At 44.4% G+C, this 16,984-nt stretch overlaps 1 protein-coding gene across 3 annotated transcripts in view; it reads left to right on the forward strand.

Annotated features, from left to right (window-relative positions):
* MST1 (macrophage stimulating 1) overlaps positions 1-16,647 on the forward strand; it is a 149,230-nt gene extending 132,583 nt beyond the window's left edge. For all 3 annotated transcript variants that reach the window (XM_030207139.1, XM_030207140.1, XM_030207141.1), the window contains exons 17-18: positions 15,894-16,033; positions 16,281-16,647. In XM_030207139.1, coding sequence (XP_030062999.1) covers positions 15,894-16,033; positions 16,281-16,442 — 302 coding nt within the window. In that variant the 3' untranslated portion in view covers positions 16,443-16,647. The remainder of the gene's footprint in view (positions 1-15,893; positions 16,034-16,280) is intronic.
* The last annotated feature ends 337 nt before the right edge of the window (positions 16,648-16,984 follow it).

Here is a 16,984-nt window from a genome sequence, read left to right on the forward strand (position 1 = left end):
GTACACTTTGGTGGATCCTCTTCCACTTCTATCCCTCTACCAATCGGTGTACCTCAGGGTTCTGTTCTCAGTCCTCTCCTGTTCTCCATCTACACTTCTTCCCTTGGCTCTCTGATATTATCCCATGGCTTTCAATATCATTTCTATGCTGATGACTCCCAAATCTACCTCTCCACCCCGAAATCTCAACCAACATCCAGACCAAAGTTTCAGCCTGCCTGTCTGATATCGCTGCCTGGATGTCTCAACATCATCTGAAACTTAACATGGTCAAAACTGAGCTTCTCATCTTTCCCCCTAAGCCTACCTCTCCTCTCCCCCCTTTCTCTATTTCTGTGGATGGCACTCTCATTCTCCCTGTCTCATCTGCTCGTAACCTTGGGGTCATCTTTGACTCCTCTCTCTCCTTCTCTGCTCACATTCAGCAGATTGCCAAAACCTGTCGTTTCTTTCTCTATAACATCAGCAAAATCCATCCCTTCCTCTCTGAGCACTCTACCAGAATCCTTATCCACACTCTTATCACCTCTTGCCTAGATTATTGCAACCTGCTTCTCACCGGCCTCCCATTTAGCCATCTCTCTCATCTTCAATCAGTGCAAAACTCTGCTGCGCGACTCATTTTCCACCAAAGTCGCTATTAGCCCTCTCCTCGTCACTTCACTGGCTCCCTATCCGTTTCTGCATTGAATTCAAACTTCTCTTATTGACCTATAAGTGTATTCGCTCTGCCGCTCCCCAGTACCTCTACTCTTGTCTCTCTCTACGCCCCCCCCCCCCCCCCCCGAGTACTCCATTCTGTTGATAAATCTCTCTTATCTGTTCCCTTCTCCTCTATTGCTAATTCCAGACTCCGTTCCTTTTATCCGAGGGATTGGAGATCGGCGGATGTGGTCCCACTTCACAAAAGTGGTGATAGGGAAGAAGCTGGAAACTACAGGCCGGTAAGCCTCACTTCGGTTATTGGAAAAGTAATGGAAGCGATGCTGAAGGAAAGGATAGTGAATTTCCTGGAAGCTAATAAGTTGCAAGATCTGAGACAGCATGGATTTACCAAAGGGAAATCGTGCCAAACGAACCTCATTGAGTTCTTTGATTGGGTGACAGGAGAATTGAATCAGGGACGAGCTATGGATGTAATCTAGTTAGATTTCAGCAAAGCTTTTGACATGGTTCCCCACAGGAGGCTCTTAAATAAACTGGAAGGGCTGAAGATAGGACCCGAAGTGGTGAACTGGATTAGGAACTGGTTGACAGACAGACGCCAGAGGGTGGTGGTGAATGGAATTCGCTCGGAGGAGCGAAAGGTAAGTAGTGGAGTGCCTCAAGGATCGGTGCTGGGGCCGATTCTGTTCAATATATTTGTGAGTGACATTGCCGAAGGGTTAGAAGGTAAAGTTTGCCTATTTGCGGATGATACTAAGATCTGTAACAGAGTGGACACCCCGGAGGGAGTGGAAAACATGAAAAAGGACATACGGAAGCTAGAAGAATGGTCTAAGGTTTGGCAATTAAAATTCAATGCGAAGAAATGCAAAGTGATGCACTTAGGAAGTAGAAATCCAAGGGAGACGTATGTGTTAGGCGGGGAGAGTCTGATAGGTACGGGCGGAGAGAGGGATCTTGGGGTGATAATATCTGAGGATTTGAAGGCGACGAAACAGTGTGACAAGGCGGTGGCAGTAGCTAGAAGGTTGTTAGGCTGTATAAAGAGAGGTGTGACCAGCAGAAGAAAGGGGGTGTTGATGCCCCTGTATAAGTCGTTGGTGAGGCCCCACCTGGAGTATTGTGTTCAGTTTTGGAGGCCGTATCTTGTTAAGGATGTAAAAAGAATTGAAGCGGTGCAAAGAAAAGCTACGAGAATGGTATGGGATTTGCGTTACAAGACGTATGAGGAGAGACTTGCTGAACTAAACATGTATACTCTGGAGGAAAGGAGAAACAGGGGTGATATGATACAGACGTTCAAATATTTGAAAGGTATTAATCCGCAAACGAATCTTTTCCGGAGATGGGAAGGTGGTAGAACGAGAGGACATGAAATGAGATTGAAGGGGGGCAGACTCAAGAAAAATGTCAGGAAGTATTTTTTCACGGAGAGAGTAGTGGATGCTTGGAATGCCCTCCCGCGGGAGGTGGTGGAAATGAAAACGGTAACGGAATTCAAACATGCGTGGGATAAGCATAAAGGAATCCTGTGCCAAAGGAATGGATCCTCAGGAGCTTAGTCAAGATCGGGAGGCGGGGCTGGTGGTTGGGAGGCGGGGATAGGGCTGGGCAGACTTATACGGTCTGTGCCAGAGCCGGTGGTGGGAAGCGGGACTGGTGGTTGGGCGGCGGGGATAGTGCTGGACAGACTTGTACGGTCTGTGCCAGAGCCGGGGTTGGGAGGCAGGGCTGGGGAGGTGAGGATAGTGCTGGGCAGACTTATACGGTCTGTGCCTGTGCCAGAGCCGGTGGTTGGGAGGTGGGGCTGGTGGTTGGGAGGCGGGGATAGTGCGGGGCAGACTTATACGGTCTGTGCCCTGAAGAGCATAGGTACAAATCAAAGTAGGGTATACACAAAAAGCAGCAAATATGAGTTATCTTGTTGGGCAGACTGGATGGACCGTGCAGGTCTTTTTCTGCCGTCATCTACTATGTTACTATGTTACTATGTTTATCTTGCTGCACCTCACGCCTGGAATAAACTTCCCGAGCCTGTACGTCTAGCCCCCTCTTTGGCTGTTTTCAAGTCCAAACTTAAAGCCCACCTCTTTATCACTGCTTTTGACTCCTAACCACTGCGCACTTGCCCTGTCCTTTTTATCCTCATCGCTTTATTCCCTTACCCTTACTTGTTCTGTCCATCTGCCTGTCTTATCTAGATTGTAAGCTCTTTGAGCAGGGACTTTTTCTGTATGGTGTACAGCGCTGCATATGCCTTCAAATCTTCAATATCTATAATCTTTCATAAAGATTGAACTTAGCTTTGAACTTAGCTTTGCCAGTGTAACTTCATTGTCTGAGTTGATTCGAAAAGCTTCTTCATTACACACCCTCGACCGACGATGGCCAGCATTTTACCTCGCTGCATCACTGGTGTGTAGCTATAAAAGAAAATCAGGGACAAAGCATATAACAGCATCTACACAGAAAAAAATCTTTGCTTCTTGCTTGCTCCGACCCAGAAAATTCTTTGCTTTTTACTTGCTCCAACAAGTCGGCTGAACTTCTTAGGGCTCTCACGATATTGAAAAATGGACGCTCTTCTTACATAACGTCAGATGTCACAAACCACAGCATCCAATCAACAAACTTATATATTTGTATTATTTGAGTTGTGTCATTGTTCTCAACCCTTTTAGATTGTTCTGGTTAATTCTAAAAGATCATCAATTACATGTTATCTGTTTAGTTCCAATTTGTATAGAGCAAACCATCACAAAAGTACATCAACCCCAGTCTCATATGTTCCCTGAAGAAGCACATTCCTGGAAAGTCTCTTAAGTCTGGGCAGCTGCTGAGGCTTCCGTCCTTCTTCAGACAGAAGGCAGCATAGCTCCAAGACATAAGACAAGGGTTATTATATAAAGTCCAGGTTCCAGGTGTCTATATCTCTGCTCTGATGGTGAGCAGGCACTGCTGTGAATATAACCCAGTCAGCCTGCAAAAGAGACTGCGTTAGCATCAAGAGTGCACTGATCACCCTCAATATCGAGGACTGATGGAGGCTATTGGGACCGTCACCAGCCATCTTTCAAGCCTCGCCAGAAGAGGAAGTATTCATCTTCAACTTCATCAACACCAAGGATTCATTATGTTGAATGTCTGGCAGAAGCCTGTTCCCATTGACATTGTGCCTCATCAGATCTCTGATGTGTTGGTGAAGTTCCCTCCTTTCTCCCCAGAGCTTGACAGTAATGTGGCCAACATCAGCCCCAAGATCCTTCAAGGTCACCGTTGTCCTCAAAAGCATCCCTGATGTGAGGACCACTCTTTCTCCTTGGTATCAGAGGGGATACAACAGCCTCCAAGGACCTGACATGACTTCTAATACTCCACAAGTGACTCAGGAAGATGTAGCTCAAATCGTTCTACTCTTCCTGGCAGCGTGTCAGTCTGAGATTTGTAAATTCCCATCTCCTTTTCCAGGAATGAATTATTTTTGAAAACAGTAGCCAGATGGATGGACCAAGATTGTCCTAATTCATCACTATTTTCCATATTTCTTCGTGAGAAGATGACTCATTCCATTTGCTGAAAATTCCATTGCTGCTCCAGCACCTTCTGTTGCAGTGGGGCCATTGACAAACTGCTTCCAAATGAAGATCACACTCACCTGACTTTAAAGTCTTTCCATTTGGTAGAGCCCTTCCATTCACATCTTCTGGCCAGTTCTTAGCAGCCACTGTGATTACATATGCTTGCACTCTGCAGCTGACACTTTCCTGCTACATCACTGTTTGGTGACAATCTGGCCTGCTCAGTTCTCCTACAGGCAGTGGCTTGATCTAGGGGGTAGGCTACTCCTCACGGGTTAGCTGTATGCTGTGTTCTAGGGGATACACCACTCCTCATTCATAGTAAGATAGTAAATGAGGCAGATAATGAATGTGACTGTTGGACAGACCTGCACGAAACATCAAAAGTTCATCACGTACCTTCTTAAACCTCCACTACCCCAGTTGTAGAGGACTCAAATACAAATTACTACACGCATCTACCTTCACATACCTCTGCATAAAATCATGGAATAAACTACCGAATGCTATAAAAACAACACGACTTGACAACCTTCCGGAGGTTATTGAAGATGCACCTGTTCGAAGAGACTTACAATAAAAATCCTCCTTAATGACTTGATTCCATTGTACATCTAAACCAACTAATACTGATCCCTTCTAATTTGATTATGTTAATCACATTATCACTATTGGTCATTATATCTTACCTGTTTTATTTTGTGTTATGTAAATAATTCTACTGACCTATCTACCTAATTTCTTACACAGTAATATGTTAAATTAGACCATACCTCTTACTCTGTTTATGATTATACTTTTTGCAACATAGTGTAAGCCACATTGAGCCTGCAAATAGGTGGGAAAATGTGGGGTACAAATGCAGCAAATAAATAAATAAATGGACCATGCAGGACTTTTATCAAATTGTTACTGAACCAACAATCCAATAGTATTACAACATTTTACTTGCTAAGTTCGACTTGATGATGTCTTCCCTTTCCCCCCTGAGATATACAGCACCTGCACTTATAGCATATGATATGAATGTGGTATAAAATACTCATTTTAAACAAGGACAAAACACAGTGTCTCATCCTCTCGTCCATCCACGCCCCAGTACTTGACACAGTGCTCCCAGTAATGGGCTCTGCCCTTCCGATTGCCACCAGCCTGCAGCTTTTAGGAGTGCAACTTGACACACACCTCCAGCTGGACACTCATGTGCAGTTGGTCTCCAAAAAAATGTTTCATGCCATGTGGAGGCTTCGGCGCATAAGATACTTCCTTACTAGAAATTTGTTCCGCACACTTGTCCACTGGCTTGTCCTCTCCCACTTGGACTACTGCAGCAGAATTTATGCGGGCTGCCAGGCCTAATTGTTGAAAAAGTTCCAAACAGTTCAGAACACTGCCGCGAGACTCATCCTAGGAGAGCGACGCTAAGCCTCCCCAGCCCAACCGTAACCTTTCTCCCCTTGCTGCAACCCCCCCTGTCTCCCAAACGCAGGGCTGCCTGGCACTGCTGCAGCCAAGCAGCTCTGATCCTTCCCGCCCTCAGCTGAGCTTCCGGCGCGTCTTTACCTATTTTAACGCCACTGCCGCAGTGTGTGCTGGGAGCCAGCTCTCCTCCCTCCCCCCTTCCCTCTGGATCTGGTCCCTCACACCAACCTGACTCTTCAAATTCTTCGGGGCCTGCTGCCAGGCTGACTCTACCCCACTGGCGCTGCCGATTCGCACTTTAAAAATGGCCGCCGAGACTTACAGAGGCGGCCTCGCGAGACTTCGGCGGCCATTTTGAAGCGCGAACCAGCAGCGCCAGTGGGGGAGAGTCAGCCTGGCAGCGGGCCCCGAAGAATTCAAAGAGTCAGGTAGGGACCGGATCCGGAGGGAAGGGGGGAGGGAGAATTCGCGAACAACTCGGGAGGGGGTAGCAGGAGAGAGAAGGGAGTCGCTGGGCATTTGTGAATGAAGGGGGAGAGAAGGGTCGCTGGGTATGGGTGGGTGGATGGAGGGCAGGGGAAAGGAGGGTCACTAGGCATGGGTGCATGCAGGGGAGAGGAGGGTCACTGCTGGACATGGGTGGATGGAGGGCAGGGGAGAGGAGGGAAGAGAAGAGAGAAGAAATGCTGGTCATGGATGGAGGTGAGGGAAGAGTGAGGAAGGAGATGAGATGAGGGAAAAGGAAGAGAGGAGAAAAACTGCACATGGATGAAGAAAATACGCAGAAACTGAGGACCAGAAATGAAGAAGAAAGGAGGAAAGGAAAGAAATAAATGGAAAGGAAGCCCTGGAAACGGAGTTAAGAGGACAGATAGCAGCAGAATCAGATACTGGGCCAGCATGATCAGGAAAACAAAGTCACCAGACAACAAAGGTAGAAAAGATCATTTTATTTTCAATATAGTGTTTGGAATACGTCCACTTTGAGAATCAGGTGCTCAACATTAATTGTTTATATTTATTTACTTATTTATGGCATTTTATCCCACATTAAACGTGAATTAGGATGTTTTGTGGCTCTACATGAGAATTGTGATATTATGATCCCTTGTTTCATATTGTTGACAGTCTGTGATGTCGGTTTGGGTGGTATATTGGTGTATTAGGTTCTGCCCAGTGTAATATTTATGGTACAGTAAGGTTCTGAGTGTGTTTTTGCACAAAGTTGTGCATAGTGTTTTGCAGTTGAGCGATTGTGGTTAGCATATGCTTTGAGCAACCACTTTATTCTTTGGCATATGATACATATCTAATATCTAAATTTAATAAAAGGTATTAATTGTGACTTTTAGTTTTATTTATTTTTTCTGTGTGTTATCAGACAATTATGGATTTAAGCTCCACCCCTGGCCCTACCCCCTAACCCCGCCCCCTTTAGCCTCCCCAAACAGTTGGGCCACCGACCGCCTATATATGCACCCCTTGATCGACCGCTCATTCCTACTGCTCGTTCCTACCTCTATCTGCACTTCCCAAACTGTAAGGTTGTCAAGGACAAGAAGATCTCCACCTCGTCCTTCCACTATTGGAGCCCTAAGCGCTGGAATGCTCTCCCGCAACACCTCAAAACTCAAGCGAACCACGCCCTCTTCAAGAAGTTGTTGAAGACCCACTTCTTTGCCAAGACCTACTCCTCACTTTATACTGCTGACTGATGCACCCTCCCTGACCCCTACCCTGCTAGTTTGCCCTGTTAGATGCTTTTCCCCCTGCTTACATCCTGTATACTTTTCTAAGTTTCCTATTTTGTAATCTTATTAATGTTTTGTAAGCCACATTGTGCCTGCATGAGTAGGAAAATGTGGGATGTAAGCGAACAATAAATAAATAAATACATTTTTGGTCCTGATCCATTCTTGCCATTTTCAGGGGTCAGATCATAAAAGTCTGCCCAGTACTGGCCCTACTTCCCAACTACTGGAGTTGGTATCAAAACCCACTCTAGTCCATCCTGATCTGTCTTGCCATATATAAGACACAGACTGTAGAAGTCCATCCGGCATTGGCCTCACCTCCTCACTACTGGAGCTGCTATCTAAGCACCACTCCTGCCCATCATCTTCTATAGCTGTTGATGTGTTTGAGGGGGTTTATAGAACACTGCCCCTCACCTTAAGAGCACTGGTCCCAACCTGGGCGGAATTCAGTAAGGAAGGGTGGAGCCCATACCTGGGAGTATAAAAGACAGGGCCAGGCTGAGGTTAAGGAGGCCCAGGAAGAGAAGATTGCAACCTGGCTGAGGTAAACCATTTGATTTGCCAGATTGAACATTATAAGTTTTGCTTTGCGGTCTAGCTGGAGCCAGACCTGACCCTCAGTGCAGAACCGAGAACTTATTGACTGTGTTATGTGGAATGGTTATGTGGAAAGTGAGGAGGATAAAGTGAATGTGCTAAACAATTACTTCTCTTCGGTGTTCACGGAGGAAAATCTTGGTGAAGGACCGCGGTTGGCTGCTGAAGGAATATTTGGGAATGGAGTGGATACTGTGCCGTTTACGGAAGAAAGAGTTTATAAACAGCTGGAGAATGAAGGTGGACAAAGCTATGGGGCCAGATGGGATACATCCCAGGATACTGAGGGAGCTCAAGGAGGTCCCGGCGGGACCTCTTAAAGATTCTCAATAGATCTTTAGAGACGGGAGAGGTTCCACGAGATTGGAGACGGGCGGATGTGATCCCTCTTCACAAAAGTGAAGACAGGGAAGAAGTGGGAAACTAAGACCGGTAAGTCTCACGTCGGTGGTAGGAAAAATAATAGAGTCACTGCTGAAAGAAAGAATAATTAACTTTCTAGAAGACAACGGGTTACAGGACCGAGGCAGCATGCCTTTACCAAAGGAAAATCCTGCCAAACTAATCTCATTGACTTCTTTGACTGGGTGACAAAAGAAATGGTTGAAGGCCGTGCGCTAGATGTAATCTACTTGGATTTCAGCAAAGCCTTTGATATGGTCCCCCACAGAAGACTCGTGAATAAGCTGAAAGGGCTGAACTTAGGACCAAAAGTGGTGAACTGGATAGAAAACTGGTTGACCGACAGGTGGCAGAGGGTGGTGGTAAATGGAATCCGCTCGGAGGAAAGGATGGTGAGCAGTGGGGTTCCTCAGGGGTCGGTGCTGGGGCCCATTTTGTTTAATATATTTATGAGAGATATTGCTGAAGGGTTGGAAGGAAAGGTTTGCCTTTTTGCGGATGACACGAAGATAGCCAATAGAGTAGATACTCTGGAGGGAGTAGAAACAATGAGAAGGGATCTCCGAAAGTTAGAAGAATGGTTGAGGGTCTGGCAGTTAAAATTTAATACTGGAACGATACTGGGGTATCACTATGTCCTGGTTTCAAGATATATCACTATATGCTACATAGAAACCGTTCTAATTTTTCAATTCCCGTCCCTTTTTTTTGTATTTTTTTCAATGCTGTGAACAACAGTGTAAACACACTATGCTTAATAGTGTTGGAAGTGCTCAGTCAATAACATATTACTCTGGCTAGTCGACTGGACTGGTAATATGTTTCACAGGCATCACTGCACTTCAGCCCTCCTTGCCTCCTATATTAAACATGATGTTACAATAACCATTGGTTTCAGTCAACGAGTACTTAGCTGCGGGCTGGTGCTCTTTTCAGCTGCTCTGTTACCCAGTCGATAGCCAGACGCTTTAGTGCGTGTAGAAACGTGATATTAAAAAAACTCGATGATCAAGCCATCAACTCGATACAATTTTTCATCTGTAGTTGATCGATCTTCTGAGAATAGAAGCGAAATTATTTTGCTGTGCAGCTTATTTATTTGTTGCATTTGTACCCCACATTTTCCCACCTATTTGCAGGTTCAATGTGGCTTACATAGTACCGTCAAAGGCGATTGCCCAGTTGGTTGATAACAAATACAGGTTGTTTCATTTCACTGGTCCTATGTTATTCAAATATGTGTTGCTTCAAGACCAGTGTTTTCAATCTATGTTAAGTCAGAATGATTGCTTGCTTGTTAATACTTTATTTGCTTTAGCCTTGAAAATTGTATTAAACCACTGGAAGACTCTGGATCAAGCCACACATCAAGGCTGGTGGAATTTAGTATTTCAGACTTATAAGTATGAATCATTCCTTGCTAAAAAGTCACATCGCTATATTTCTTACAAAGAGAAGTGGTCTTTGTTGCTCATGTACTTTAGAGACGCATGTTGAGTAGTCCTTTCCCTCCTGGGTGTTTTTTTCTTGGTTTTTTTTTTTAATTGCTTCTTTTTCTCTCTTTTCCCTCCCTCACGCTTTTTGGCATTTGTATGATGTTACAATGCTTTCTAATATGTTATTCTGTTCTTAAAATCAGTAAAAATACTAAGATTTAAAAAAAACAAACAAACAAAAAAAACAAATACAGGTTGTATAGTGATCGAATGAGGTATATGTGGAGGATTGGAAGGAATGAAGATTGTGTGATGTCTAGTACGATCATTAGTCAGGTTATGTTCCTGGGTGAAGAAGTTTTTTTTTTATATTTACTGCTGTAATGGTCTATTGCTCATGTTTGATCTTTTCTTAGTGTACACTGCCTTGAGTGAATTCCTTCAAAAAGGTGGTAAAAAAATCCTAATAAATAAAAATAAATAAGTTACATTTATAAATCTGGTCATATTGTTTTTCACGCACAACTTACTTTGCTTAATAAGCAATGTGTTGATAATTGCCACTTAAACAGGCGATTATTGGCTTTCATTAGAATTTATGTATACAACTTTCTAAGCATATCCTATACTAGTAAAAAAGGCCCGTTTCTGGAACGAATGAAATGGTTGCTAACAAGGTTTTCCTGGGAGTGTGTATGTTTGAGAGAGAGAGCCAGAGTGAATGTGCGGGTGTGTGACAGAGTGAGACTGTCTGTGTGACAGTGTGTGTGTGAGAATGAGAGTGTGTGACAGGGCCCCCTCCCCTGTTCCTAATGCCCCTCACCCTGTTCCCTCCCCTCCTTTTCCTCCTCCTTCCCACACTTTGGGTTCCTTAAGGCTTTCAAAAGTCTATGTACCCCTATGGCCCTAATGCCCAGTATCCGGATACCCCACCGCTTTCCTCCTCACCCCTCCCCCAAGATGTAATAATTTCACGTCCTTCATTTAAAAAAAAAAAGTGTCCTATCTACCCTGTGTACAAATGCCGAGCATTCAGATTGTGTTCCTCTCGTAAATTTTCATTTCTTTCATTCATTCAGAACTTGCCCCCCTTGAACACTTTTGGTTCCTTCAGTCTTTTAAAACTCTCCTATGTACCCTGTGTGCTAATGGCCAGCATTGAGAATGTTTTCCTGTCCCAAATTTGCATGTCTTTCAGTCATTCACAACTCCCCCCCCCCCCCTTCTCCAGTTTAACACTTTCATTTCCTTCAGTCTTTTAAAACTCTCCTATCTACCCTGTGTCCTAATGGCCAGCATTCGATTGTTTTCCTTTCCCAAATGTTCATGTCTTTCAGTCGTTCAGAACTCCCCCCATTTAACACTTTCGGTTCCTTCAGTCTTTTAAAACTCTCCTATCAACCCTGTGTCCTAATGGCCAGCACTGATTGTTTTGCTTTGCCAAACTGTCTGTCACTGAGGTCAGTGCGTGCCTGCCTAGCAGACCACTTCCGGCAGGCACGGTCCCAAGCACATCCTGTTGGAGGTGAGAATTATTATATAGGATAGTGACGCGTGTAAATTCTAAGGCACAGATCTGGAAGGTGGCGTGGTCATGGGAGGTTCATTGGCATTCCTAGAATTTTATAGAATATGCCCATTCCACAAATAACTTAGGTGTTGGCATTTATACCAGGCTTTGGTTGGCATGACTAAATATAGTCGCAGGAAAGGGGCACTGGGCATATTCTGTAAACTACATCTAAATTTAAGCATAGTTTATAGAATACACCTAGGCATATTTTTGGGGGCACTGATTTTTTCAGCACCATAAATATAATCTAGCCCTATATGTATACATGCATTGCTGGTCCAATCAGTACCAATTTTATTTATTTTTATTTGGTGGCTGGTAGAAGTTTTTGATTTGAATTAGAGTAAAACGTTTTCCTACCACACTACCACTAAGGAGGTTTTTCAGACCTATGGTGACTTTTTTGACCAATCACATTGACGTGTGGCGTTGAGCCTCAATATTGTTGATAAGGTCTTTCGTCCTTATTTTTAGATAATCAAATTAAAATACCTGTATTTCCTGTAACCCACCAGAATAGGTATTTACAAGTATTTTGTGCTTTTTGATATATGGTGTGTTGATCCCTATTTTTCAGTAATTTTGTATGAACTTTACATGTAAGAACTTATACAAACCACTTTTGAATCCCACTATGTTAGTCACCTTGACCACATCCTCTGGCAAATGATTCCATAGCTTGATTATGCGCTGCATTAACCCCCCACCCCCCCAACTTTCTACAATTTGTTTTCAATCTGCTGGTCATTAGTTTCATGCTGTGTCCTCTTTTTTATGGTGTGTGAAAGATTAAGCAATATTCTACTACTACTACTATTTAGCATTTCTATAGCGCTACAAGGCGTACGCAGCGCTGCACAAACATAGAAGAAAGAAAATCCCTGCTCAAAGAGCTTACAATCTAATAGACAAAAAATAAAGTAAGCAAATCAAATCAATTAATGTGTACAGGAAGGAGGAGAGGAGGGTAGGTGGAGGCGAGTGGTTACAAGTGGTTACGAGTCAAAAGCAAATATTCCCGATTTAAGTATTCCAGGGGTGAGCACCCTTGGTTCCCGAGGGCCACAACCCAGTCGGGTTTTCAGGAGTTCTCCAATGAAATATGCATGACATCTATTTGTATGCACTGTCTCCATTGTATGCAAATATATCTCATGCATATTCATTGGGGAAATCTGCAGACCCAACTGGGGCGTGGTGGCTCTCGAGGACCAAGGTTGCCCATCCATGAACTATTCCATCTTGCTTATGATTTTGTAAGCTACTATTATATCCCCTTGGTTTTCTTTCTCCAAGCTGAAGAGCCCTAATCTCTTTGGCCTTTATGAGGGGACAGAACACTTCCCTTACGAACAATTTTTGTTGATCTTTTCTGAACCTTTTCTAGCTCTACTATGTACTTTTTGAGATGGGGTGACCCAAACTGGGTGTAGTGTGCACAGTGTAGCTAAGCCATGGACCTATATAGAATTCTCGGGGTTTTTATTTTCAACTGCCATTTAGTTGTCCCGTCTCCTACTCTCATAAGATCCTTGTGCATATCTTCCAGAATAATATGTCATTTGTAAATTTGATCACCTCACTCATCACTTCTTAGCTCCAGATCATTTATGTTAGTTTACAGATATCCCAGTACAGTAGTGCTTCTCAACCCAGTCCTTGGGGTACATCCATCTAGTTGTGTTTTCAGAATATCCACAATAAATATGCATGAGATAGATTTGCATACCAAGGAGGTAGTGCATGCAAATCTATCTCTTGCATATTTATTGTGGTTACGTTTTTAGGGTTGCATGTGCTTCAAGGACTGGGTTGAAAAGCACTACAATACAGACCCATGAGGCACTTCACTACTGACCCTTTTATATGTGGATAACTGACATTTAGCTTTAGTCTTTGTCTCCTGTCTTTAGGTAGTTTGCAACCTGCAAAAGGCATGGTATCCTATCCCATGACTATTTAATTTCCTGACTTCGGAGTTTTTGATGGCATTTGACAAATACACCACATCAGTCGGGCTACCTTCAAAAAATATCTATTAAATCTTGCCTTACCAATTTATCTTTGCTGAACCTATGCTGATTCATTCCCATTAAGCTGTGTCTATCTTATCATCAGTAATTTAACACTTGCTGTCCTGAACTTGTATACCCTGGAGGAAAGGAGAAACAGGGGTGATATGATACAGACGTTCAAATATTTGAAAGGTATTAATCTGCAAACAAACCTTTTACTAGAGATGGGAAGGCGGTAAAACGAGAGGACATGAAATGAGATTGAAGGGGGGCAGACTCAAGAAAAATGTCAGGAAGTATTTTTTCACGGAGAGAGTGGTGGATACTTGGAATGCCCTCCCGCGGGAGGTGGTGGAGATGAAAATGGTAACGGAATTCAAACATGAGTGGGATATACATAAAGGAATCCTGTGCAGAAGGAATGGATCCTCAGAAACTTAGCCGAAATTGGGTGGCGGAGCCGGTGGGGGGAGGAAGGTGGTGGTTGGGAGGCGGGGCTAGTGCTGGGCAGACTTCTACGGTCTGTGCCCTGAAAATGACAGATACAAATCAAGGTAAGGTATACACAAAAAGTAGCACATATGATTTTATCTTGTTGGGCAGACTTGATGGACCCTGCAGGTCTTTTTCTGCCGTCATCTACTATGTTACTTATCAAGCTTATTTTCGAAAGTGATCGCCGGCCATTTCCCGACATAAATCGGGAGATGGCTGACGATTTCTTAAAAGCGGTGAAATCGATATAATCGAAAGCGGCGTTTTTGACAGCATCGCTGCTTTCCTGTTGCTTCGCCGGCGAAAGTTCAAGGGGGCGTGTCAGCAGCTTAGCGAAGGCGGGACATGGGCGGGCATGGGCGTGGCTACCAGATGGCCAGCTTTCGGCGATAATGGAAAAAAAAGCGGCGTTAAGCAGTATTTCGCCGGCTTTACGTGGTCCTTTTATTTTCACGACCAAGCCTCAAAAAGGTGCCTCAACTCACCAGATGACCACCGGAAGGAATCAGGGTTGACCTACCCGTACTCCCCCAGTGGTCACCAACCCCCTCCCACCCACATATTTTGCCAGCCTCTATGCCAGCTTCAAATGCCGTATCCACCTCCATGACAGCACAATGTGTTCTATCATCTGACAGCCTTTCCCTGGTTCTGATGTGGCTCTCGGGTGAGTTTGACACCTTTCTGTTAGGTGCACTGCAGAGTCACATCAGCAATGCATTGTGGTGGGTGTAGGGTAGTGGGCTCTAGTCCCATGGTGCTTTTCCCCCTGCTAACTGGGTCAGAGTGTGCCCTGTTTTGTTTCCGGTAGTCCATGAGGTAGTGGCCATTTTTGTAAGCCAATTTTAGATCCCTTTCACGTGTTACCCACGTTAGAGAACTTAGTTATTACCTTCAATTTTGCTGAAAGAGGGCATTGTACACCATTCTGCCAGCCCTGTCCTACTGCTAATCTCAGTACCAGGGAGACTCTTTGCCAGTGGGGCATAACCTCTGATCTGCAGTTAACTGTGAGTAAACATGCTTATTCAAATAAAGGACGTTTTCAAAGAGATTAGTCTTCAAGTGTCAACTGGTGTGCCAAGGTTATACAGCAGCAACAAGTCCTAGAGGCCTGCTTGTATGCAGGTCCCTGGAGCACTTTTAGTGGGTACCGCAGTGCACTTAAGGCAGGTGGACCCATGCCCACCCCCCCCTACCTGTAACACTTGTGCTGGTAATGGGAGCCCTCCAAAACCCACTGTACCCACATGTAGTTGCCCCTTTCACCCCTAAGAGCTAGGGTAGTGTTGTACATTTGTGGGTAGTGGGTTGTGTGTGTGTGGGGGGGGGGAGGGTTGGGGGGCTCAGCACCCAAAGTAAGGGAGCTATGCATGTGGGAGCTTTTTGTGAAGTCCACCGCACTGACCCCTAGGGTGCCCAGTTGGTGTCCTGGCATGTGAGGGGGACCAGTGCACTACAAATGCTGGCTCCTCCCACGACCAAATGCCTTGGATTTCGCTGGGTTTGAGATGGCCGGCATTTGTTTTCCATTATCGCTGAAAAACAAAACCGGCCATCTCAACCCCGGCATTTGGCCGGGATAAACTGTATTATCAAAAGAAAAGATGGCCGGCCATCTTTTTCGATAATACGGTTCTGGCCAGCTGTAGCACCACCGCCACAATAGATTGCCGGTGAACTATTTGGCCAGCGACATTCGATTATGTCCCTCTTTGTTACTATGTTTACTCAGCACCTATGTCAGACTCCCCATGTAAATTGGTGTTACATTGGCCATCCTCCAATCCCCAGCTATTGTGCCTGTTTTGAATGGTAGATCACAGGCTGCTTCCAGCTTAACATTTAATTAGCAGTGTTTATTCAGTGGCTCTTGCTTTCACTCTGTCTGTGCTATACTAAGGTCATTTGTCATCTCCAAGTTTCTAAGTCTCCCTTGTTCCTTGCTGTAGGCACAGGAAATGAGAATGTCCTAAAAGTGGCTTCTTTTTTTATAATAAGCAACGATGAGTGTAACATTGTGCACAAAGGTCGTGTGAAAGAAAACGAGATCTGCACCAAAGCCATGGCTGTGGAAGTCGGAGCATGTGAGGTAAGCCCTCCTGGGAAGGAATGAGTCTAAACTAGAAGGGGAGACTAAAGGAAAATGAACACAAAAGGGAGGGAATGAGGCTATACTAGAGGGGGAGACCAAGGGGAAAAAGGACACAGAGAGAGGCTATACTAGAGGGGAGACCAAGGGAAAAAGGACACAGCGAGAAGGGAAAGATAGTATTTGCAATTTGATAATATGATTTTCCTGTAAGTTTCTTGAACTCATAACTGCTTCTCTTTCTCAGGGTGATTATGGAGGACCCCTGGCCTGCCTGACCCATGATTGTTGGGTACTGGAGGGCGTTATCATCCCTGGGAGGGGATGTGGGCGTAAAGGGCAACCTGCCATCTTTATCCGAGTCTCAGTTTATGTTGACTGGATCAATAAAGTTATGAAGATGATCTGACCTGAAGTAGGGAAAAAAAAGTGAACTGTGTATTATATTGTAAATGGAAATAAACCTTTATCATAACAAGATGTTTTCAGCCTTTGGAGGTTGCGAGATAGATGGTTCATTTATAGATCATATCATATATATGTAAGTACTGGTTTATCAACTTGTACAGCTGATTGGCTCCTTTTGTATGCCATTAATCAGATGTTATATCAGAGTTCATATGATCTTTTCAGCCAAAGTATTAGTGAAACTGAAAGTGAGGCTATTTCTTCATTGTTTAGATGATGTGGAGGGGCATTTTTGATATGATGTCTAAGTCCGACTTTGGACGTTTTGCACATGGAGGGGCATAATCGAAAGGGATGCTTTGGACATTTTGTTTTTTTGGTTCATTAAAAAAAAAAAAGAAGTGCAAAACATAGAGATTCATGCCATTGGGATGTAGAAGGAGCCAACAGTTTTAGTAGTCTAGTCCCCCAGACATCCCGGAACAATGGGCACCCTAGAGGGCACTTCTGTGCACTTTATGTAAATACTCCCAGGTACACGTC

The sequence above is a fragment of the Microcaecilia unicolor genome, chromosome 6, assembly GCF_901765095.1.
Source record: "Microcaecilia unicolor chromosome 6, aMicUni1.1, whole genome shotgun sequence".
Taxonomy (NCBI): Eukaryota; Metazoa; Chordata; class Amphibia; order Gymnophiona; family Siphonopidae; genus Microcaecilia; species Microcaecilia unicolor.